Source organism: Nymphalis io, chromosome 2 (genome assembly GCF_905147045.1).
Source record: "Nymphalis io chromosome 2, ilAglIoxx1.1, whole genome shotgun sequence".
NCBI classification, from domain to species: Eukaryota; Metazoa; Arthropoda; class Insecta; order Lepidoptera; family Nymphalidae; genus Nymphalis; species Nymphalis io.
The window spans coordinates 8,811,986-8,838,023 of NC_065889.1; the positions used below are offsets into that span (position 1 = coordinate 8,811,986).

Consider the following 26,038-nt stretch of genomic DNA (forward strand, 5'->3'; position numbering starts at 1 on the left):
TAGAAGAAAATATGAACATCCGTTTTTCTATAAGCGCTTATTTCCAGAAAACTATTATAAAATTTCGTTTAATTTCATATCGTATCAAATAAAATCTCGTTTATTATTTAAAAAAATGTTTTTATTAAGAAATTAAACTGTATTCGTAATTAAGAAAAATAAGGAACACTTTTGATTTTATTGATTGCAATTCCCGGGTGAACTGCCATAGCGCATGCTTGAAAATCGCTAGGAAAATTCGTCACTGCAGTTGCGAAAGGTAAGTCTCTTCAAGTTTTCTTTGTTATTAATTGTTCTCACGGAGGGAATTAATACTGGTAAGTTAAATGAAATTATGTTTATTCAATCTACCGGTGTGGTTTCATTTGAAAATATATACTTCTTGCAAATTTTATATCCATAACTTTACCGGTAGCCCATATTAATTACGCAATTTCATGTTTAGTTGCCTAATTTATTTTTCGTCAAATGACAGTGAGAACTGTTTAAGAGATGAGTCATAATTTACATCTATTTTATCAACATGCCATATACCAATAATAATAAATGGAATGAATATATCTTTTTTGCGCATCTCCTTTTTAAAACGCCTATTTGGCCTATGCGCTTTGCGTTATTATAAATATATTATAATAGGATTATATGTTTTCTAAATTTAAACTCATGACAGTGCACACTTTTATTTTGTTTCGCCATTGACGTTGCTTTTATTGAATATCGCAATTACTATGATAGGAAAAAAAACAAGTTAAGTGAAAAATTGAGACAAAATACTCGCTAATTCGGTTTCCGCACAAGATGGAGGCCGTAAATTTGCCGGCAAAACCATGTGCGAATTGAAGATGTCTCCTGTACACATGCCACGTATTCCTATAGGCGACATACAACTTCTAATTTTGCAAGTCGGAGCATGTCATTTGCAAATACATCTGTTTAAATGCATATAGTTTAGACGGCTAAAATTAGAGTGTATGCACTCTCGTGATAATAATCTATGTGATTTCTTGGTCTGATGCGCAGTATCTCTCGTTTGAAAAGTACACTATTTATCCTTATTGCTGGCGCTTACTAAATACTTTTAATATATTTTCATTGAATATTTTAAATCTTAAGCGTGAAAGGAAACTGTATAGAGTTTGATATTAAATCTCTTTAATCTCCATAAATGGTATATCTACATAGGTGGTTCAAAATCGATCGGTAGTTATGAGATGTTTGTAGGTATGTTGTGAGAGTCAGTCGCGAAGTGTTCTATATTTGGGTGAAAGACTGGCTGTATCGATGTCCCGGACGTCCTGCGCACGCCCGGAGCAGCTCGTCCCGGAGATTTGCACCCAGTTCAATCGAAGCCTCCCACTTAGTGCATTCCAGACTTGGGCAGTGCATTCGTTGTTTCATTTCGGCACTGTGACTTTTTAAAAGTGATTTCATTCAATTAGTCGACCTTGTTAACGCCTGGATTTATTAGGAAGGTAATTTAAAAAAAAAGAAACAAATTTGTCTTTGTTAGGTATGTCTTATAATATTAAATGAGCAATTGTTTTAAATAATTCTTTTGCGTATATCGGTAACGGCCCTAACGTTTGACTCAAATTTTATATTTAGATAAGGTTTTGCTTTCCAAGTTAATGTGTATAAAAATACTTTTTTTATAATTGATTAAAGAGCGGAGCTCGGTCACCCAGGTACTTATAGTTATCAGACCTCGGTGATTGATGACGTTGATAGATTAATTTAAATTTACAATTTATTCGAAAGTTGTTTTCTGTATTACTATACAAAAGAACATAAATGTATTAAATTATTGTCGAACTTTTCAAGGTATTTTTTATAATTGGAAGAAAATAAGCATTGAGGTCGTAGTGATGTCTAATTTACTGTTCCGGTTCCCTAGTTATTAAAATATTTATTCTTAACAAATAACGAAAATAACAACCGAAGTCATTCGAAGAAATAGGAAATACATATACAGAATATTCAACTGCTCCTTTGGCCTAGGTTGATTATAAAACAATAATCTTTCTTTTGTTCTTTGTTAGTTATTAGCAATAGAGTATTTTGAAGAATGCACTTTTATTTTCAAGAATGCACTTAGACTCTAGGAGTAGGTTAATACCAAACGCATTAAGTATACTTACAATTTTTAATTTGTTGAAAAGAAATAGGTATTGTAATTGCATTAAAATATGGAAATTCTGTATCCCGTAACTTACATAAACGCCTACGCACTAGACGCACAATTACAGACATAAGCAAGGTCGTCAAGCAGCCAAAGTGTTGTATAATATTGACATTAGAAGCAGAAACGGGCAACCTGTTAAATTGTGCAATTATAACAATAATGCCGCATTAGGCCAATGCGCAAAAATATTAGATGACTTTCAAACATTGTATTTAACACCATCTGTGGTTATATAATAACTAAGTAAAGGCTATTGTAGCCTAGTATCGGTAACATTGTAAGAAGTTATAGATGGGTGAAATATGATGAAGGCATGTTTTTAACAAAATAACGTTGTTAATCAACAATGAGAAGTATATATTCAACTGAATTAAAAAAAATCTATATATCCTAATTATTTTGTTCGTTTATCAGATCTTAATTGTTGAAATCGCGCAATCAAAACCAAAATGGGTAAGGAAAAGACGCACATTAACATCGTCGTAATCGGCCACGTCGACTCTGGCAAGTCGACCACCACTGGCCACTTGATCTACAAGTGTGGTGGTATTGACAAGCGTACCATCGAAAAGTTCGAGAAGGAGGCCCAAGAAATGGGCAAGGGTTCATTCAAGTATGCTTGGGTAAGATTTCTTCCCTAAGAACAAGTAGGGTAACAATTTGTAGTCGCGGAATATTTACGATAGTTATATACCTGCAGGTATTGGACAAATTGAAAGCGGAACGTGAGCGCGGTATTACTATCGACATCGCCCTGTGGAAGTTCGAAACCGCTAAATATTATGTCACCATCATTGACGCACCCGGTCACAGGGATTTCATCAAGAACATGATTACTGGAACGTCTCAAGTACGTGTTACGGTTAAATAAAAAAAGTAAATATAAAAGTAATCGGGAATTGTTATTACCGCAAGTGTATTTTGTTTCGAAACAGGCTGATTGTGCAGTTCTGATCGTGGCAGCCGGTACTGGTGAGTTTGAAGCTGGTATAAGCAAGAACGGCCAGACGCGTGAGCACGCTCTGCTTGCCTTCACGCTCGGCGTGAAGCAGTTGATTGTTGGTGTTAACAAGATGGATTCCACCGAACCTCCGTATCACGAGGCGCGTTACGAGGAAATCAAGAAGGAAGTGTCTTCTTATATCAAAAAGATTGGTAAGTTTTTATATATAAAACTTGTATTTTGTAATTATAAGAATAAATAATTTATTATTATATTAAACCCCCTTAGATAATTACTTTTAAAAACAGTAGGTAATTAATATAGTGTATTTAGGTACCTATATCTAAATTATAGCCTACGTAGTAACGTTATTTTGATCATTTAATAATAATTCTTAATTTTTTTTTGGCAAAGGATGTAACTCAAATATTTGATAAATAATTCATAAGTAGCATAATAAGAACCTGTTCTGGGAGTGAATAAATATTCGGTTACTAGGCTACAATCCGGCGACGGTGGCTTTTGTGCCCATCTCGGGCTGGCACGGCGACAACATGCTGGAGCCGTCCGACAAGATGCCCTGGTTCAAGGGATGGACCATCGACCGCAAGGACGGCAAGGTCGAGGGCAAGACCCTTATCGAGGTCAGACATCTATACTAATTTAAAGAACATACATCATTAAATCGATATTTTTTTATTACTTCTTCAAACATCTTATACTTTATCTTATAAAAGCAGACCTAAATGTGGTATAGCGGTTTTAACCAGCTTAATTATTTGTTAGGTTTTTTTTTATAGAATAGGTAGGCGGACGAGCATATGGGCCGCCTGATGGTAAGTAGTCACCAATGCCTAGAGACATTGACATTGTAAGAAATGTTGACCATCGCTTACATCGCCAATGCCTCACCAACCTTGGGAACTAAGATGTTATGTCCCTTGTACTGTACCTATAATTACACTGGCTCACTCACCCTTCAAACCACCGGAACACAACAATACCAAATACTGCTGTGTTGCGGTAGAATATCTGACGAGTGTGTGGTACCTACCTAGACGAGCTTACACAAAGCATTATCACCAGTAAAAAGTACTAAATTGTTTTTGGGAAAATCTTAATGTATTTGATTAGTTAGTATCTATAACATTTGACACGACGCTTCATGTGACACGGCGGCTACGTGTGAGTCGGGTATACTTATGTAGTGAGTTATTAAATAAACAAGACTAAAGACTAAAACGACCAACATATATACCCTGTACCTATTTATATAACCGTAACCGTAACCGCCTGTGAATGTCCCACTGCTGGGCTAAAGGCCTCCTCTCCTCTTTTTGAGGAGAAGGTTTGGAGCTTATTCCACAACGCTGCTCCAATGCGGGTTGATAGAATTCACATGTGGCAGAATTTCAGTGAAATTAGACACATGCAGGTGTTCATTTAGGTTACTATATATATATAGTGATAAATATATATACGTTACTATATTACGGTGTAATAACAAATTAAATATTCCATAAATTTTGTGTTCTTAAATGGCTTTTTATATATGAAATACCCAACAAAAATAATGGTACAGGCTCTGGACGCGATTCAGCCTCCCTCTCGTCCCACCGAGAAGCCTCTCAGGCTTCCGCTGCAGGACGTGTACAAGATCGGCGGCATCGGAACCGTGCCCGTCGGCCGGGTCGAGACCGGCATACTGAAGCCTGGTGAGGGTCTTGTATTAGTAAGATATGAGACATTAATATTGTATCATAATATTAGTATGATATTGTACTTGTAGAACTGTCAGAATATTCGATATATATAAATTGGATATGGATAAATTATGTACGCCAAACATGAACACATTTCACACAGTATAGTGCCGTAAAATAATTGAAAACTGTATCGATTAGGCATGGTGGTCGTGTTCGCGCCGGCCGCCATAACCACCGAAGTGAAGTCCGTTGAGATGCACCACGAGGCCCTGCAGGAGGCCATGCCCGGAGACAACGTGGGCTTCAACGTCAAGGTGATGCGCATACATACATACATACCTACATACATACATACATACATACATACGTACGTACATACATACGTACGTACATTCATACATACATACATACATTCATACATTCATACATACATACATACATACATACATACATTCATACATACATACATACATACATACATACATACATACATACATACATACATACATTGACAGAGTAGATGTAATCTTTCCTGAAGACACACTCGTCGTGATCACTAATAATATTAATGGACTTATTTCATAGCCAATACATAAAATATAATCGCACAATTGTAATTGAATTATTAAAACTAGATACTTTGAAATAAATAAATATGTATACGACAGAACGTGTCGGTGAAGGAGTTGCGCCGCGGTTACGTGGCCGGAGACTCCAAGAACTGCCCGCCCAAGGGAGCCGCCGACTTCACTGCACAGGTTAGTTTCATCATAAAATTAATAATCGTTTTTAATTTCAATATTTTGATATGAAATTAAATTAACAGCTTGCAAAAGTTCGAATTTTGGTCGTTTTAGAGGCCAAAAGTATTTGGAGCTGAACCCACCACGTCTCTTCTAAAAATAAATAATTTCAGAATACCTTTGACCTCATAAGATGAATTATAAAGTAAATTACTATTTAACTAACTCGGTGGTGCTTGCTCTAGTCCTAGTTATTCTAAATGAAAATGATACAAAGAACTTCGATATTACTAAATCGATAGTCCCAATTGAGATCCCTAACCGTATTAACTATGTAGTCAAAACTAATCGCACGACATTAAAAATAATTTGTATTGACTTAATATTATTTTTTGTTTGATAAAACTCACTTAATGACGCGATACAACACGACTAGCGATAATTAATTATAGTAGACGGGTTTGAAGTTTGTATGAAATTCATAATCACAGTGCAAACTCGTTTTCGATAAACATATTAGACACAAACTTCTTGGTCAACGATTGGTCTTACGCAAACGAATTGAGTTGACGCCGAAACATCCGCTATACGTACAGATAACAAATACGAAATGTGATAATAGTAATAAATAAAATTTAACATATAGTCTTTATTAAATAGTGGGATATAACGGAAATAGTATTTTGTACATTAGATTACATACCTACAAATTATCGTATTTCGTTTTTTTTTTTTTTTAATTATTTTTGTAGTTCTTTTGACTCTGCGGCGCAGTCACCTCTGAAATAATTAAATACGTGTGAAATGTAAAATTAAGTTATATTTTTTAACCTGACCATTGTGAAAGAGATAGTTAGTTCCATTATGAATATTTGGAAAATTTAATTATTTAATTTCAGCAGTCGGCGGCCTTGTTACATTTTTATCATGATATGTTATAGATTGTATAAGAGTTACAAATGCATCGCAATAATTATAAATACCAGTTTCTTGCGGCATTGTATGTGTGAAATTAACTCGGCTGTTTCTACTAAAACTATCGTAATGCTATATACTTTTTTATTCTTAAACTTTAATACTCGCACATACCTATATACTTTTATATAAGAATAAATTTGTCAATCGGCGAATAATAATGCGATATATATATTTTTTTTTAATTTACGTAACCTGTAATTAACTATAATTAGAATGTTCGGATTGAAACGCTTGTGTTGTTCTTTACCTTACTCAATTCTAGGTGAATATAAAATATTAATTTCTAACTGTTAATGTGAATGTTTAATAAACCATATATTAAAAATAAATTCAAACAAACGTACAGTTGTAATATGATGTTTAATTTGCTTAAAAACTCTTTGGACTAATAACATAGAATTACTGGATAAATTCATTAGGTAAAGATTATTATTGGAGCGAAATTTTACATAAGTCTTTAACCGTGCTAAATTAATATGTGTATTTATCCTAATGGAAACAGGACAGTACGCACGTAGACCGCATAATATGGACTCTGAAATCCCGTCACTTTCCGTTTTTAGGCTTGCTTAAAGAATTCGCGAACACGCGAACTAGGGCTTCTTCTAAATGATACTTTTTTTCTAAACGTTTTTTTTTCTTTTTTTTTTTATAAAATAGGAAGGCGGACGAGTATATGGGCCACCTGATGGTAAGTGGTCACCAACGCCCATAGACAATGGCATTGTAAGAAATGTTAACCATCGCTTACATCACCAATGCGCCACCAACCTTGGGAACTAAGATGTTATGTCCCTTGTGCCTGTCTGGCTCACTCACCCTTCAAACCGAAAGGCAACCAAGTACTGCACTGCTAAGTAACTGCTGCTTTGCGGTAGAACATCTGATGAGTGGGTGGTACCTACCCAGACAAGCTTGCACAAAGCTCTACCACAAGTAAAAGTATTTGTAATTTTGATCCCCTTTATCTGTTATATTTGTGATTGATGCCTAGTTGTATATCATAAGAGGGAATAAGTTCACATTCGACGTAAGTGCAGCGCAGAGCGTACTTGTGCAGATTTTGGCAAGCCGCTCGAACGTTGAGCTTATTTTCGAGGCAACTCGATGCACGTTACATTTATTTATTCTTAATAGTTCCACTTTGATACTTTTGAGAACAGACGTTGAGTTTTTTTTTTTTTAATAAATATTTCATTTTAATTTATGCAATATTGTTAATTAATTTTAATACCAAAAATTACTCCACGCCAGATTTGTGTAAGCCCTCGAGTTTGTTCAATACATTATATTTCGACTAAGTAAATGTAGATTATTCAATAGATAAATATTTACGGTTAAAGACATTTATTTTCTCAAAAGATACATACAAATCGCTTACAGAGAAAATTACAGAACAATAAGAATAAAAAATTGTTTAAATCGAATAGGCGTAGACAGTAAAACAATGAATGTTATAATATCCTAATAATATAATAATGTATCGGCGCAGTGCAAGCAAGTACGAGTAGTTTGGGACGTGAAGTAGGGTAGTCTTGTAAATAAATACAGTGCGTATACAAAGTAATGACTAGTAAGGAAGGCGACACATTAGACTCATCTGATGTTTTTAAATTTTATATTTTTAAATTTTGGTGTTCATTATATAGACAGGCAATGCACAATATATATTGTGTGTATTTATTTACGATAATGCTTATAAATATATATATATATAAATCAACTAATTTAATATTAAATGATTATTGTCATATGTAAAATGTATAATTGATTACAATAAGTGTACATTAACAGTATTCTCTGGTACATTATTATAACATTATTTAATGTTTTGCTGCAGTTTCTAAAGAGACAAAATATAGTGTAACCGACGTTTATAGAAACAATATATATAAAACTTACGTAATTAATAAGTAAATGTAATAACTTAAATATATTTGTAAGATACATTTAGGCTTTACGTAATAAAATCTGATGCGTTAATGCCATAGTAAGTCATCGCAGAATCAAGTACATGTTAAGGGCGAATGCAGGTAATAGTGCTGAACCACCCGGGGCAGATTAGCAACGGGTACACGCCCGTGCTGGACTGCCACACTGCGCACATCGCCTGCAAGTTCGCCGAGATCAAGGAGAAGTGCGACCGTCGTACCGGTACTCGTATACTTTTGATAACATTTCAATATACGAATGTTCAATATCAATTCGCCAAACGAAGATCGACAGTGATTTTTGATTTCGACGAAACGCCAACGATAATCACCTTGTGATTAAACATATCGTGTTTAATTACTGAATTCAGTTGGACCGCGATTGAGATAATTTTCGACATTGCACCTTAAATCTTCGTTTAGGCGAATGATAACGAAAGCAAGATATAATATAATTCGATATTCAATGTGTCACGAAATTTTCCGGTGCGAATGAATGTATAACTGGGCACAACTCATAATGATCACGCGAGGTAACTTTCAGGTAAGACTACCGAAGTGGAGCCGAAATCGATCAAGTCCGGGGACGCGGCCATCGTGACTTTGGTGCCGACCAAGGCGCTCTGCGTCGAGTCGTTCCAGGAGTTCCCGCCCCTCGGCCGCTTCGCCGTGCGCGACATGCGCCAGACCGTCGCCGTCGGCGTCATCAAGGTAACGGCTAGCGCGCGCCGGACGGAGCTACAGGGAGTGCCTAACTCATACTGACGTCATTTTGTAAAGCTTTAAGCCTTTCAGTTCTCTCGACCCGTGACTTATCTGTTCGCATATCAATCACGAGACTACTGGTTGGGCCAAAAAAAATTTTGGGAATAGAGCATTTTCTTGTGCAAACGAAACGGGCGCCGTGGCTCAAATCGTTCGGGAGAACATCATCATAAGATGCACTGAATTACATAAAATGTTTTCCAGCAGTCAGATTTTAGAATCTGACTGCTACGAACTTAATATCAAACAGTAGTTATTATTATTAGCCACTGCATTTGTCTTGACGTTATTACATATAACCTTTGTGAATGTGATTAGCTCTACTAATGCTAAACCTTAGACTACCATGAATTATGCATTTTTAACTCTAAAAAATACTAAACATATTTTGAAGAACTATCATATGTATGTATAACCTTCTCTTCAGAAGGGAGAGGAGGCCTTAGCCCAGCAGTGGGACATTAACTGGCTGTGACATATGTATGGCCAATCAAATAAATTTTTGTTTTCGTTTCAGAGTGTGACCTTCAAGGAGGTTACTACAGGCAAAATCACTAAGGCCGCGGAGAAGGCCCAGAAGAAAAAATAACTATGGGGCACTTCAACGAATAAATCGCAGCCGGTAGCCATCTCCCGCAGTGCTGCGAGCCCCTCTCCCTCAACCTCTTCCCCTACGAGACCCATCCGCAAACCCGATTTCCTCTCGGTTCCCGAGGCACCCCTTCTTCGTACCCACCCTCCTCCAGATGTAGGTGTATTTTGGGATGCGGAGAGCTCATTCGGTTCTGAATCGGATGACGATCTATCACCGCACAGCCTCCTCAGTAGTGTTCCCTCATCGTACTCCCCCCATCGGAGCTTCTTCAGTGGTGACATCGACATCCCCGACTCGTGCATTTATCAGAACAAGATACTCAAGTTTATTCGTTTTAGTTATTATTACATGTTAAGTTTATGTATTTGTGCTTATTTTAGGCGTAAGTTACTCACCAAGTCTGAGTTTCCGTACTCTCGTTACGTTTTATTTTTCCATCGCAAGGAATTCAGGAGGAAAGGCGCGATAGACGAAATTGAATCTTTAGACCTTATTGATCGCGTGACGTTGATATTTGAGATTTTGTCGTACCAATGTCTCATCACAAAAGTACTCAAGTGTATATTCTCCACTCTGTTTCTAGTTTCCGTGGGTATTTTGGTTCGTATGCTCTTCGACTACGTTACCTGTCCCGCTCACGAAAAGAGCGATTTTGATGATTTATTACAGCATGACGACGTAATTTTAAATACCTAGTTTTGTCATAAAGTTATAAACTTATTTAAGATTAATCTTTTCCATACTTCAGTAGGTAAAAATAAAAAGTTATTTTCTTAAGATTGAACATGTGTATGTAAGTAGAAGATAAACATCAGAGTGTAGAAATGAGGGTGGTTGGTTCTAAACTGACTTCCCATAGTTGATTTTAGACGTACGTTATAAAGCGTTAAGAACGTTTTGATAGAAATTGAGGAATTTGTAAAGTGAAATGTAATTTATGTTCCTAGTTTAATCTATACTCTTATATTTTATAAAATTAATTCGCCTGTTAACGGTAAAGACGCAAAGGTTTAAACATTCAATTTGAATTTCGATAACTGTTTAGATTTACATAGGTACGGAGAGAACTCAATCTTATTAAGCTAAATGTATCTTTGTAATTTTTTCAATAATTTTGTAAAGACCTTGATCCTGATAAACCAATAAAGAAGCTACTGGTATCGATAATTTTATTTCTAACACAATGTACCTTGTATAATATGACAAACAAATGCAAGGTGTCCTTATACTCACGATCAACGGAGTGTGCATTAGAATGTAATCTTTATTTTTTGAGTTCGAGGTCTAATAATTATGTATGTTCGGTTACAAAATAGGCACTTAATGACTTTAGAAAGAGAAATACACAATACTGGCTGTATATAATTTTCGCATAGGCTGAAAAATCATAATGACTGGCCATTTTTCTTAAATAATATTTTATTGATGATACCATAGATACCAAATATTTACACAAAGGTACTACACAATACTAAAAATGTACTGTATCCTGATAATATTTTATCTCTGTCTTATCCCATCCCATATCGTAGAAAATTGTAGATGGATCTGGTAATTAGTACCAAAGGAGAATGACCAAAAATCCCGACCTTGGTCCAAATATCCACCAATAACCTATGTCATAAAATAGTGTACTAAATAGTGAGTCATTATAACCAGACCGCAACAAAAAATATGCTGTCAGTAAAAAGTTATATCCGAAAAACAATGTCTGCAACAATGAAACGCTGTCGGCCAATTAAGATAAGAGCATAAGTCATTTCTTTACTTCACTTAGTATCCCGTGTTAGGTTTTCGCTGAAATAGATTTTGATCAAAGGCCCGGAAGAAAGAAACATAACGCGTGTTTCAAGTACCTGGTACTACTCTAGGTACTCAGATAAAAACCGATTGCGTTAGTGCTCTAGCGCATTATTTGTTAAGTGCGAAAGGGATAAAAATAGTGTTATCTTCAATTTGCGCGGGGTTATCGATGAATTATCATTAGCATAGCATAAAGAGTTACCTGCGCACAATTATAATGGTTTTAAATAAATAATGAAGCATAAAAAGCTAAATCATTATTATTTTTCAAATGTAGTCATAACAGTATAAAAAAAAACTAATAAAAACGAATAAAAGTTAAAATGTCAATATAACAAATTTCACACAATGATTGTTTACATAAATTCATCATATAATACAAGGGAATAAACGTTTAAACTTTTTTTTATATGTAATATTAAGTATTCAAATACTTCATCTTTTAGATTTTATTTTGTTTAATTTAAAAAAATTAATTAAAAAAAAAAAGCTACATTAAACGCTAATGAATTCAACAAAGGACAATTTTAATAATGTATATATTAATATGTATAAATATTTAAATTAATATTTAAATGTTTTTCATTTTATGATCCAAAATCTAACTTAAAAAACAGCCTTAGGCCACAAAATAAAATAATGGAGTGCGTAGAACAAACATGAAACCAAATTAATATTCTACCGCAAAACAGCAGCACTTGGTATTATTGTGTTCCGGTTTGAAGGGTGAGTGAGCCAGTGTTATTACAGGCACAAGGGACATAACATCTTAGTTCCCAAGGTTGGTGGCGCATTGGTTATGTAAGCGATGGCTAACATCTCTTACAATGCCAATGTATATAGGCGTTGGTGACCACTTACAATCAGGTCTAATATAAAAGAACCTGCTCATATGTTATTTGTTGTGAAACTGCATGGCCGCGGCATACCTAGGTATTTTATATAATTACAAGGTAGTCTCTACTCAGAGTTACCAGTGTATTAAAATTAATATTGAGTTTACAATTATTAATGTTTAATAGATGTTGTTCCTTTACAATATGAAATAAAATAAAACTTACATATAAAGCATGTTAACAATAAACAGCCATTTAAGTCCTTCCTTTTATAAATTTCTTAATTCAAAATCTTTTCACTTATTTATTTTCTGTGTTCATTTTCGGTAATATTGTTGCTTGACCTTGATAAACTAAAAAACTTAGGATATTATTTTTAAATTTTAATCCAACATTATTTGAATCCCTATATAACAATTATTAATATTTGTAGAAGGAGGAAGTAAAGATATATTATGATATACCTGAAAGTTTTAGTTCATTACATTATATTATTTTTAATTGCGCTGATGGAGTTAATTTTTCATAACAAAATTTAATATTTAAATTTATTTATAAGTTATTTAGAATATATGTTATTAATATTTCTTGTAGATATAACTTTAGAATATGCTTTTATTAAGCTGATAAATGAACAGCATTGTTATACCTTCAGGTTCTTTAAAGAGAAAAAAAACAAGAAAAACTAACCATTGTTACCAACGTTATAAATTTATAAGTAGGTACTGTAAAATATTTACATTACATTAATTGATAAAGTTTATTATACGAAACATTTCAGATTTCGTTAAAAAAATATTTTGACGTTAACATTGACGTTTCCTACATTCCTACTGACATTGACGTATTCGAATAGAAAATATGTGTTTATTTAAAGGGTAGTCAGAAGTCATAGTAGAACTGGTTTTTGCCGATGCTTGCTGATATTTACGATACCAACAAGTAGTATCTACGATAACGAAACATGATGACGTGTGCTTTGCCGTAAGTGAAAGTAACTTATTAGTGGTAGGAGTTATATACGAAGGCCTTCAATATCGGTTGTATATTGTGTAGCGCGCAGTCTCTCGGTAGTTGTGGTTTCGTGCACCCGAATCTGCGTAAACGTTCTGCTCCGCTTACGATGTGTGGAATTTTCGCATATATTAATCATCTTACGCCAAAGACCCGGCGAGAGATATTGGAATTGCTGGTCAATGGATTAAAACGTTTGGAATACCGTGGTTATGATTCAGCGGGTGTTGCTATCGATGCCGCTGATCAAAAGGATATAGCCGTAGTGAAGAAAAGTGGAAAAGTAGCCGCCCTCGAAGAATTGCTTCAAGAGCGTAGCCTTGAATTAGCTGTTGAAGAAACCGTAGAATCGCATTGTGGTATTGCTCACACTCGTTGGGCGACTCACGGTGAGCCAAGTGCCATCAATTCGCATCCGCAACGATCAGGCGAGGACAACTCGTTTGTTGTTATTCACAATGGCATCATTACTAACTATAAAGAAGTCAAAACCTTTCTTGAAAATAAAGGCTACATATTTGAATCTCAGACCGATACTGAGATAATAGCGAAGCTGATACACCACATATATCATCAACACAAAGACTACAGCTTCCAGGAACTGGTTGAACAGGTAACTCAACAACTTGAAGGAGCTTTTGCTTTGTGTTTCAAGTCTCGTTTCTTCCCAAACGAGTGTGTGGCTACAAGACGTGGTAGCCCTTTGCTTGTAGGAATTAAAACAAGGAGGCGCTTATCAAGTGACCATGTTCCGATTATGTATACCAACAATAAAGCAACTAGAGGTGTTGTACCCTCAGTACCCAGAGTTAACAGTCATGCTCACTTTGAACCAGAGGAAGAAAGAGATGTTGAATATTTCTTTGCATCTGATGCTTCAGCTGTCATAGAACATACAAATAGAGTGCTCTATTTTGAGGATGATGATGTAGCACACATTAGAGATGGAGTTCTCAGCATTCACCGTATGTCTGGCAGCAGCGCAGACCCACATCAGAGAGAAATCCTAACTCTGAAACTTGAAATACAGCAGATTATGAAAGGTAATTATGATTATTTCATGCAGAAAGAAATTTTTGAACAATCTGAATCTATTATAAACACAATGAGAGGACGTCTAAACTTTGCTAATGGTACCGTAACTCTTGGTGGCATTAAGGATTACATTCCAGAAATAAAGAGATGCAGACGGTTAATGTTGATTGGATGTGGTACAAGTTATCATAGTGCTGTTGCTACACGTCAGTTGTTAGAAGAGTTGACAGAACTCCCAGTAATGGTTGAATTGGCTTCTGACTTTTTAGATAGAAACACACCTGTGTTCCGTGATGATGTTTGTTTCTTTATTTCACAATCAGGAGAAACTGCTGACACGCTTATGGCTCTCCGTTATTGCAAACGTCATGGAGCCCTAATTGTTGGTATTACTAACACTGTTGGTAGTTCAATCTGTCGTGAATCGCACTGTGGAGTACATATTAATGCAGGCCCGGAAATCGGTGTTGCTTCAACAAAAGCATATACATCACAGTTTGTATCTCTAGTTATGTTTGCTTTGGTCATTAGTGAAGATCGTATTTCACTTCAGAAGCGAAGGGCCGATATTATTGAGGGTTTGCATGAATTAGACTCTAAAATTCGTCAGGTACTAGCACTAGATGAGAAGGTAAAAGCTTTGGCTGAAGACCTCTACCGACAACGATCACTACTTATCATGGGTCGTGGTTATAATTTTGCTACTTGTCTTGAAGGGGCCTTAAAAGTAAAGGAACTGACATATATGCACAGTGAAGGCATTATGGCGGGAGAATTGAAGCACGGTCCACTGGCTCTCATTGATGATTCCATGCCAGTTATGATGATAGTAATGCGTGACCCCGTTTACACGAAGTGCATGAATGCATTGCAGCAGGTAACAGCTCGTCAAGGTCGGCCGATCGTGGTTTGCGAGGAAGGAGATACGGAAACTACTTCTCTGGCATCTCGTGTACTTGAAGTTCCGAAAACCGTAGATTGTTTACAAGGAGTTCTCACAGTCATTCCTATGCAATTATTAGCATATCATATAGCTGTTTTGCGAGGATGCAATGTAGATTGTCCGAGAAATCTCGCTAAATCTGTAACCGTTGAATAATATTTTATTTCCTATATAAATATACGATTCAACGATCTCTAGCACAACTACTTGTTGCAAAGGATTTTTTTATACCTAGTTAACACGTGTGATATTAAAGAAAAGCAAATTGCAATCTTTTTTTGAAGGCCAATGAAGCGAAAAATATTTACGACAAAATGACAAAATGGCTAAAATGATTTTGTGTTAATATACATTTACTTACATATGTGCAATTGTTCAATTGACGTTGTATCGATAATATCTTGAATTGATTGTAAATGTATATGGAAGTTTTAATTACAAAACGAAGGAACGAGTAATTATTAATTAAATGAAAATTTAGATTAATTACGTATATTATTAAATATATGTATATTATAACTTTATTAAGTCATTTTTAAAACGATAAAAAGAAAACACATTTTTGTTATTACATCGCTAATTATACATTCCAAATTTTAATGGAATCAAGTTAAACTAAGGCATTTTACGTAACATTCCACTGCTACATTTAAAACCGATTAATATTATACAACATTATTATCAGAAAATATATCAAGGTCGTGCCTTTTGTCGTTTGAACCAAATCTGTTTGAGAAAATAATATGAATAATTGTAATTTTTACAAAGCTCCATCTCTGTTGTGTGCCTTAGATTTTTATTTACTCCGTGGAACATTAACAAAATAAAAATGCCTTTAAAGATTATAGCATAGCATAGATTAACTATATAAAAATACTCTCACTAATATTTTTAAGTTTTAGATGTGATATAGGAATATTATTTTTCCAAAAACAACATAAAAATAAGAAAATATGTCATTTTAATTATGCAATTTCTTTTCGCTTTGAATTTCAATAATGTTTGCGACCAATTTAGTATAAATATTTTATTTTTATGTATGTATCTAGATGAAGTGTTTTTTTTAGTAATTATATAGAAGAATTATTGTATTTTAAGAGCATTATATTTTTTCTGTGGAAATGATGTTTGATCCCAAGAGGAAAATAGTAATTTATACCAATAAACTAAAATAAGAACCAATTGGATGATTTCGAGATATAGATAACATTATTAAAATACAATAATTTAAAATACTAAATTTCTATTCTTTTTCTATTCTTTTTCTTTTTTTCTAAACTTCATTTAGTTTATACATAAATTAATGTAGTAGATGCAGTCGCACAGAATCAACATCCCATTCAAAAATACTATTGTTTGGAAATATCAATTTCTAGAATTATATAATAGATAGCGTAGAACTAATGTGGTTGTTAAAGAATATTTCAATTGATAGGTATGTACTTTTCTTTCTATTTGATTTTAAATCATGCGGTTTACTAGTCACAACAATAAATATATATATATATGTATAGTTAAGAAAAGATGACGTAAATAAAATTATTATTGAGAATATTTTAATATGTCTATTGTTGGACTTAAATGTATATTATATAATATATCAAAATTTAAATAAAAAGATATTTGTAAAATGTAAATTGATACCTAATACTTAAGTAGTCTACTACCTTTGCTTTTATTCATATAAGTTTATTATTATATATATTGTTAATGGTATAACTCCTTTTTATGTGATAAATATTAAGAATTATTTACGCACACTTCGTGCACATGCAATTTCATAGATGTAAAATCCTGTTAAATTTTGAACTATTATACTTAAAATAGAATCTGTACAACAGATAATTATGTTGATAATTATTTTAAATTTGTATTTTATTTAGTATTTTAAAAATAAATCTATAAGTTTGATTGTATGTTGTTATTTTCTTTACGATTAATTTTTCAAATACACATTTACATGACTAAATACTTGGTAGATAAATTAATTATCGTACAAAATAAACCGAATGGAACTAGAATTTTTAATTTGATACTTTGTTGTCCTTACAAAACCGGAAGCTGTCCACCCGATATTCCACCCGACCATTGGATCTATTTATTTTTAGATATACAGGTGTATTTTTAAAAATAATCTCAGTCTCGGGCACGATTTTGATAAAAACTAAAACGGCATCATGGGGTATTTGAAAAACAAATATTCCTAACTAAGGCATTGAACCGGTTGATTTAAAAAAAAAACTATAATTACACCGTTTGACAGTGTCAATAATAAAGGCCAAGTACTGGAAATTAATGACTGGAAATTTTTAGGAAAATATATATTCTGTTAGTTTTAATGTTCGGTATTGTAAGGTATCAAAGTAAAAACTTTTTTGTTATTTAAATTTTTAAACCAATTAACAAAATGTTTTACGGATGAGTTTTATCAAATAAAATACATATTGACTAAAAACCAATGATATCTTAAGGTCAGGGAGAAGTCTTCGTCACCTTTGCCTTTTTAAAAATATAGGTATTTTTAAATATTTAACAAACGGAATTTGAATGTAATTATATAGGTAGCGGTCTCGATTTCAAGGTCGGTTTCGAGACGCTTTTAGATCTATAGCACGTTCAACTACAATTTTTGCCACAAACCTGATTTACCTCGTATATCTTTAATGAAAATTAAACCTTTGCCCGCCACGCCTTAAAACTGATGCGACAATTATTGTTACAGTTGTTATTCGTGTTATGTTCTTGTATCTGATAACATTGTTGTGTATATTGGTCTAATCTCAGGTATTCTCGGATTGCCCTCCCAAAGGATTATAAATATAAAGAAAGAGAGAGCTTATAATATTCCTGCACAATCGGGTAGTCTTGTTTGAGAATGGTCGCGCTGCCCGAACTTGGTCATGGTATTTTAATATATTTAAATAATAAAAAATCGAACTTATTTTTTTATATATTATATTTCGAATACATTGTATACTACTGTTCTATTCGTAGGACATAATTAGAATAGTAGGTGTGTATTCTGTATACGTTATGTAAAGTAAAATTTAATTTGTTTAATTTTATTTAAAAAAGAAACTGATCGTTGTAATTAAAAAATAATTATAATATCGTGATAAATGTACATAATAAAATCGTAAGTATTTGTACAATAAACATAATATCGAAATACTAAAGGCACTCCTAAATAATTGGACACCAATTATATCGATAAGTTGATACTATAGTGGTATTTAGTATCAGCTAGAGAATATTATTCAATTGTGCTAGGTTAATTAATAAGTATCGATGCTAAGAGTAACGCTTGGACGCAACATTTTTTAAGTATTAATGGCCGTACGGTTTACGCATGTACCCATAATAATTTTTGATATGGATTATTTATGCATTTTTCGTGTTTAAGTAAATTCTGCGGCAACAAAATAAAATCGTGCCATAATGTATATTATGATAAAATTAATGATAACCATTTACTTTATCACTTTTGTATATAAATCTACTTAGAGTGTTTGTATACACAATTGATACCTTTGAAATAAACGATCTATCGAATCGGCTATCTTCGATAAAATATAGATCAAAGCGTTTCCGAGTAACGCGACAATCGCGCTTAACACCTTGTATCGATATCATAACACGTCGATTGGTTTTCTTTGATTAATTATTAGATAACATTATAATAATTACGTTTTATTATTATACAATTATTTTACTTTCATTGAAACAATTGATTGTTGAAATGTTTATAAGTATTTTTTTCTTATTTGCTTAGGTTTAACAGTAGATTAATCAAATAACTAATGTAATGTACACTAATTGCCGACAATTAATATAACTAGCAATTCAAAAAGAAAACATAATATGTAACGAGTACCTATACACTTTATTTAATTAATAATTATCTTGGTAATTGAAATTGGGTGGTTATTTTAATGCATTTATAATTCAATATATTTTCATTTAATAAGATTGTACACAATCACAGACGATAACGGTTGCTATGCACAAGCAGTAGCCCAATTGCCGTAGCATACGTGCTAAATACGATACTATTCTATCTATTCGTCCAATGCCTGCATATGCTTCTTAGAGCTGAGAATGTACACAGTACATAGGTATACTAAACAAAATAACAAGTTATACTTATATCTTGTACATATCCAGGTAGTGAAGACGGTATGGCACAGAGTTACAAGCAGCATAATAGTAATTATGCGCACAACAACAGTTGCAGATTCTCGATGGCGTAATTATTGTAATATCTCGACGTAATGAAAAATACATTTACTATACTTATTAATTAATTTTCCAGCGTAAGCTTGTTTGGTGGATTGGGTGTAAACAGTCGTGAAATTATTATAAAGCACAGACGTAAAAGTCTCTGAAAGGAATAGTAAATACAAAGAAACCTTTACCATATTATTTCATTTGCTTAATTTATAAAAACCACTTTACCGCCATTTTGTTACACTAAGTGCAACTCGTGTTTGCTTTAATTTTTGTAAATTTACTTCTTCAATATAATGTTTTAATTTAGACTATATCGTAATTTAACAATCGCTAAACCTAAATAAATAACGAATTTGTGTTTCTGTTATTATACGGGGCAAAAAAATCAATAGATAGAAAAAAATCACTCATGTACAATTCTATTAGCTGCCGATCCCGACTTCGTACGGGTACAATTCATACAAAGTAACCCTTTTAATTTTTTTAGTTAGTTTAAAAGTTATAGTCCAAATTTCAGATGATGAAAAATTTATTTTTATTTATTTGGATAGGATTTCCTAAATCCGCATTTCAAGTTAAGTCAACCTATAGTTTCGGAGATCTTATGATAAGTCAGTCAGTGGTATTTCGCTTAAATGTGGCGACAAGAATAAATCCAATAATCCAACAAGGCTTCATGTTAAATTGAAATCTTAATGACACACATTCCTAGTTTAAATATTTAGTTATTAGGTAAAAATATTAATCTTTCTAATTATAAACATAAAAACATACTTGTGTGTCAAATGATGCAGCCATTTGAGGTAACTTTGCGTGTTAAAGTCATTGAACTCTGAATCATAAATGCAGTTACTCTTTTCGTTTTTGTTGTTTATGAGTATACTTAACGGAATAGCAGTCTCGCATCAGCGTAACTGACAAAAAAACAAAAAATGTTTAGATAATATTATGCGAAGTCTACTCGTTACTTCGAATTCCAAAAGCTGCTGTTGTAATAAAAAAACTTTGATTATTCATTTTGAAAGGCAGTTGTGTCGTCATACCTGTCTATCATACTGAAATTCGTTGGTGTAAGTATTGCTTAACTAAGTTGCAATGTTTTGAACGGTATGTACCTACCTAGTGTATTCTCATAACAACGTATATCATGAGCTCGCCCAAAGAGGTGACGGTTGGCGGGGCTGTGTATATGTGGCGGTAGGCAAGTGGGTCGGTTGTGAAACAGAGAGAGGCCTGTGTATATATGACTGCAAGAGAGTCCGCTGTCATCTATAAGTTACTAATTACCTACTATTGAAAATCGTAAACGAAAAAAAAGATTTAATTAAAAATTAAATTATAAATATTTCAAATTGAGGTTTTACAAAATAAAACCTTCAAGATATCTCGTATATAAAATACACACCCGTATAGTAAGTTTTATTTTGTATTTAAAGTTCATCGATACTTTTCACCCTCTTTTAGATTGGAAATGAATTAAAATTTAAATCTGCCTAAATTCGTATTGATATTTTTTAAATGCCGATTATTTACTTTATTGATATTTTATTTTATTTTATTTTTATTTTAATATTATAATTAGTTTCATAATTATTGCACCTGTCAATGCAAAGTATTTTTTATTTTATTTGAAACAATAATTTACATTTATAATTAAATATATAACGTCTTAACGTTGAACGTTAATCAGTTTTAAACAATAAATTTAATTTGATTACGCTTATGACACGCTAATGAGACGAACTCATTGTGTGGTGAAAAAAAAAGTTTGAAACTTACGTTAATAGGTATCTATAGCAAAATTTAATAATACTGTTTGGAAATTCTATTACTACATAAAAAAGAAGAAAAAAATCTAGTTGCCTATTTATGCACTTATCGTTAGTCAGTTTGTATTTATCGTTGAGGCTAGTTAGGATAGTTCATATCATTCGCTGGCTGTTAATAGTAATCGTATTTATATACATTTTTGAGTATTTTGTTTTTTTTTTTTAGCATTTTGATCGTTCGAGTAGCACAAAATATTCCCAATTTAAAGACTCAAGTAAAAAAATAACATTAAATATCTTTCAGTATTTTTATTGTTATTAATCACCAAATAGTAACATTAATATTGAAGTACATTTAATCCATTAATTTATACTTAGTCTGAGCCAAGTTCGATATCATTTTCATTGATAAATAAATAATGGATAATTTTAAAATGTAGTAAACAATACTCAGTACTTCATTATCAATTTAAAATTATTTACAAAGATAAGCATGTATTGTCAAATTCGATTTATCTTATCTAAAATTAAAAAAATATATATTGAGAGATTGGAACCTTACGACTAAGTGATGCGCTATGTTTTTTTAATCATTATTTACTTTACGATTTCCTTACTAAATTTTACAACTATAGCATCTGGCAATCGTTTAAAAATAAACTAGAATGTTTTCTGAATACTTGTACGTATTTGCTAAAGAATGTACGGATACATAATAAAACTCTTAACATTATATGTTTTAGAAAATAAGACTATAACAACATAACATAACATAACATAACATAACATGTAGTCTACACTAATACACTACTACTACTATTACTATTATATTATGCTAAACAAAGCTAATACATTTGCTGTTGTATTGTCTATATAAAATTTAACCTTTTTTAATTTAATTTTTTTGGATGATCATTAATGACTCTCGGAAGGCATATATGGATTACGCTGCCGTGCCAGTGCAAAAGCACGTAGCATCGTTGGTCTTGATCTAAGTTTCGCCTCGGGCGGACTGATGGACTATGAGAGTAGAAGTATGTAAGTTTATTATATTGCAATAACTAAATATTATACTAAGTTAGGCATCAAAACTTATAAATCTTGATGCGCAGTAGTAGTTGTACTTAGTTGCTTCTAAAACTTAAATTATTTTTTAAATTATAATTCGTTTCACTCTGTTTACGAGTTTTTCAAGAGAAATGATATTAAGTCTTAGATTAAAAACTTCATAAAATTTGTCTATACATTTTCAAATCAATCATAAATTTCAAATTGTTGTACAATTACGTCCTGTATAATAAAAGCACAGCAAAACCTAGTGACAAAAAGGCTTTGTCACAAGGTTTTGAAACACTCACGTGAACTTTATAAATAATATCTTTATAAGGATATAAATTTCCGGTGTGCTTGCGTTCGTAATGAAAAAAATAACCCGCTCAGAAAAGTCAGCTGAATGAAACTCGGTAGGTCCCAGTTGCCGACATCCCGAATAGTTATGTTTTTTTTTAAATTAGCGTGCATATATTTTTTATTTTTGACATAAGAAAATAAAATATACTTAATCTATAATTTTCAGTCCCCCAGCATCTCTTTTTTTATGGCTCATTAAATATACAAATATCTCAGGCAAAATCTTTATTTAATAAATCAACGACAATTGTGAAATAGTGTAGCCTAAAAAACAAAACTAAAAACATATTATATAAGTTACGAGTAGTATAAAGAATTAGTTCTTTATATATAACATGAATGCCACAAGAAACTAATAAATTTTATGATATCTTCGCATTTTTAGTTCAACTATCAAAGGCTCTCGAAAAGCCTAAAACAAAAAAACAGGTTTGATCTTGCAAAACCACCATCATATTTAGATGTATCGACGGTCACAGAATATGCACATTACATCTCAGTCGGATTCTTTTATTAACATTTAACTGAGATTCCAAAGTAGGATAAGGTAAAATGTTCCAAGCCACGAATAAAATATACCTGTTAGTCTTATTTTAACACTAATTGGCACATAACTCGTTTTCTTATGCATTGATTATGTATTAAAAATATCGTTTGTTTTATAATTAATTAACCGTTTCTTTTTTAAATTAAATAATAAAAAGTAAGCAACTACTTACATAATTTTTTCTTTGAAAATAAAAAAAAAAACAAAAAGTTAGTGCCTCAGCTTGTGCGGTCAAAACAGGTCACTGGCCGACGCCTACGTGCGTCGCAGAAAGAGGAATATCTTGTCCTGCTTATCCAAGGCCTTAATAACATACATCAAATACAAATATATTTGTTACATGTGTATATTTGAAAAAATAATTGTAGATATTTCTTTTTTTATAATTATGTCAATTAAGTTTGTCTAGAAATACTGTACGTATGCAAATTAGGTACTTGTGGACTGCAATTCGATTGTATCTTTATCATTCGTGGTTCAGCAAGGTGGAATTTCACTTGGCGAATCAACAAATATAGTTTTTACCCTGGTAATTATAGACAATTTCGAGAAATAGCCCAAAAGAAAAATCCAAAGGAGCTTTATATCTTTTTAAATATTTAACATATAATGAGGAACAATAGTAGATATTCATTATATTTTGTTGTATCTTTTCATTGGATGCAAAATAATTAACTTATAAATCTCTGAACCGTAATAGACAACGATAAAATTGGTATAATATATAAGAGAAATAAACATAACTAATTTAATAATCTAGGAAACGACTATAGGTAATAGGTTTTTTCTACCGCATACCAGGTAAAATTGCTACTATTATCTTATACACACCTTTATTTTGCCGCAAGTTTAATTTAGTTTTGAAAGTGCTTGCTGCAAATCGTATTTCGTACAATTATTGTTTTGAATTGCAAAACTGTTCGTAAATGATATATTGCACGATATTTAGGTAATTAATATTTCTTTTTATGGCAAATATTACCTACACTAAATTGTGCAAATATTCATAAACCTTTTAAAGCATTTTAAAGACTAAAAATTACGTAAATATTACAGGTAGGTACTTACTATATTATAGTGTATATATAGTAGGTATACAGGTACACATACAATAATAGGGCTGTACATGAAGTATTGTTTGAAATAAGACAAAAACACTACAATGCGATTTAAAATAAAACTTATTATGACCATAGTCATTGCTTTTGTCATTATAATTTAGAATAATTATATTCATATGATGCCAAAAAACTGGTCAAATAATAGAAGCAGAATGTAGTAATCACAAAAACTTATTAATGACTTATAGTCAGTAATTTATAAAAATTTAATAGTCAGTTAAAATTATAATTAAATTTCTAGGTATAAATCTATAAACTCAGGTTAACATCCTATAGTGACATAAGTTCATAATATACGGTCAGGTACGGGGACTCAATAAAATCCTTCAAGTTATAGTTCGCTGATTAACCCTTTGAAACTAATGAATAGTCGCTGCTAATGAAGGACTACGATCAAATAGTTCTGTAGGTGGGCGTTGTAAGTATCTCCAGTATAACTAGTCTACGAGAAATAAAACAGGAAAATAATTAAAGATTTAATTAAGCCTATAGACTTTACATTTAAAAAAAATACCTGAAGTAGCAAAACTGTATTTTTGTTATCTTAATACGAATTCAAAAATGAAAGTAAACTTAAAATTAAGAGCTTTTCGATGTTTTTTTTTTAAATTAAGTACCAACAGCAAATTATTTTACTGTAGTTAATTTAAGGTCTCTACGAACCTAATAAAATAACCTAATATTTTTTTCTATTTTAGCCTATTTTATTTTTATATGTTGTATAAAATATAATTAAATAGTTAAAAGTAGAGAACCTTATTGCAGATAGTCACTTTGCGTCATAGCGATTGTTTCGCTTCGTGTGGGATACATTTCTTTGTGGTAACCTCAATGATATTTAAATTTAACATTTGCGTATTGCAACATTACGATTGGCAGTTTGCTACAATTAAAACCTCGCTTAAATTACACTAACAATATTCGTTTATTATTCTATATTTGGGATTAATTGTAAATAGAAAAAAGGCAAACCATTAAATTAATGCCACAATACAATATAATTTTTAGTTCAGTAATTAAAAAATATATACCTAATTCATTCATATAATATTCTTTATTTATTCATCCAATATATTTACCATGCAACGATTAGATATTTCTTTTACGGTGAGGTAGGGCTTTCTACAAGGTCTTTGTTGGTACCACCCATTCGCCACATATTCTACTGCTACACAGTAATATTAAATTTAATATAAATATCGATATTGTCAAAGTAGTGTAACCTACTCTGAGCACAGGTTTTGAAAGAAGGGAACTTTCGGTTATTATGATATTTTTTATCCCGGGAGCATAGGTGGGCTTTTCTGCCACTTTTCGTTTAGTGATAAAATACAAAGAACACCATCTATTTTTCTCTACTTATTGAGCCCGGTGAAAAATGACTGGTATTACCTGACCACGTATATTATTTAGTTCCTAATTGGTTTACCGTGTCCCATTGGGACGCGCTACATGCTTTGATCTTACCCCGTCTCCAAACCTATTTT

The 26,038-nt window shown here is 32.3% G+C and overlaps 2 protein-coding genes across 4 annotated transcripts; both read left to right on the forward strand.

The window, feature by feature from the left end:
• The first annotated feature begins 148 nt into the window (after positions 1 to 148).
• LOC126773172 (elongation factor 1-alpha 2) lies at positions 149 to 11,003 on the forward strand. 3 transcript variants are annotated; one of them, XM_050493882.1, is made up of 11 exons: positions 149 to 259; positions 2,597 to 2,805; positions 2,883 to 3,032; positions 3,118 to 3,337; positions 3,624 to 3,769; positions 4,708 to 4,840; positions 5,030 to 5,145; positions 5,500 to 5,589; positions 8,586 to 8,706; positions 9,028 to 9,194; positions 9,766 to 11,003. In XM_050493882.1, the coding sequence occupies exons 2-11, from the start codon at positions 2,632 to 2,634 to the stop codon at positions 9,835 to 9,837; spliced, it is 1,389 nt and encodes a 462-aa protein (XP_050349839.1). In that variant the 5' UTR covers positions 149 to 259; positions 2,597 to 2,631; the 3' UTR covers positions 9,838 to 11,003. The 3 variants fall into 3 exon arrangements, with proteins under 3 accessions (XP_050349839.1, XP_050349849.1, XP_050349828.1); XM_050493892.1 differs by having other exon boundaries at positions 250 to 317; XM_050493871.1 differs by lacking the exon at positions 149 to 259 and adding an exon at positions 1,066 to 1,472.
• A 2,333-nt stretch (positions 11,004 to 13,336) lies between these two features.
• On the forward strand, positions 13,337 to 15,677 carry LOC126773137 (glutamine--fructose-6-phosphate aminotransferase [isomerizing] 2-like). The gene has a single exon (XM_050493764.1). It carries the CDS (start codon positions 13,606 to 13,608, stop codon positions 15,628 to 15,630), a length of 2,025 nt encoding a protein of 674 aa, XP_050349721.1. The 5' UTR covers positions 13,337 to 13,605; the 3' UTR covers positions 15,631 to 15,677.
• Positions 15,678 to 26,038: the final 10,361 nt, after the last annotated feature.

Excerpts from the sequence above, each read along its gene's own strand:
- LOC126773172 (XM_050493882.1), top strand. The coding sequence starts at position 2,632 with ATGGGTAAGGAAAAGACGCACATTAACATCGTCGTAATCGGCCACGTC. Across the intron at positions 5,146-5,499 it reads ACGTGGGCTTCAACGTCAAG|AACGTGTCGGTGAAGGAGTT; the intron begins GTGATGCGCATA and ends TGTATACGACAG. Across the intron at positions 9,195-9,765 it reads TCGCCGTCGGCGTCATCAAG|AGTGTGACCTTCAAGGAGGT; the intron begins GTAACGGCTAGC and ends TTTTCGTTTCAG.
- LOC126773137 (XM_050493764.1), top strand. The coding sequence starts at position 13,606 with ATGTGTGGAATTTTCGCATATATTAATCATCTTACGCCAAAGACCCGG.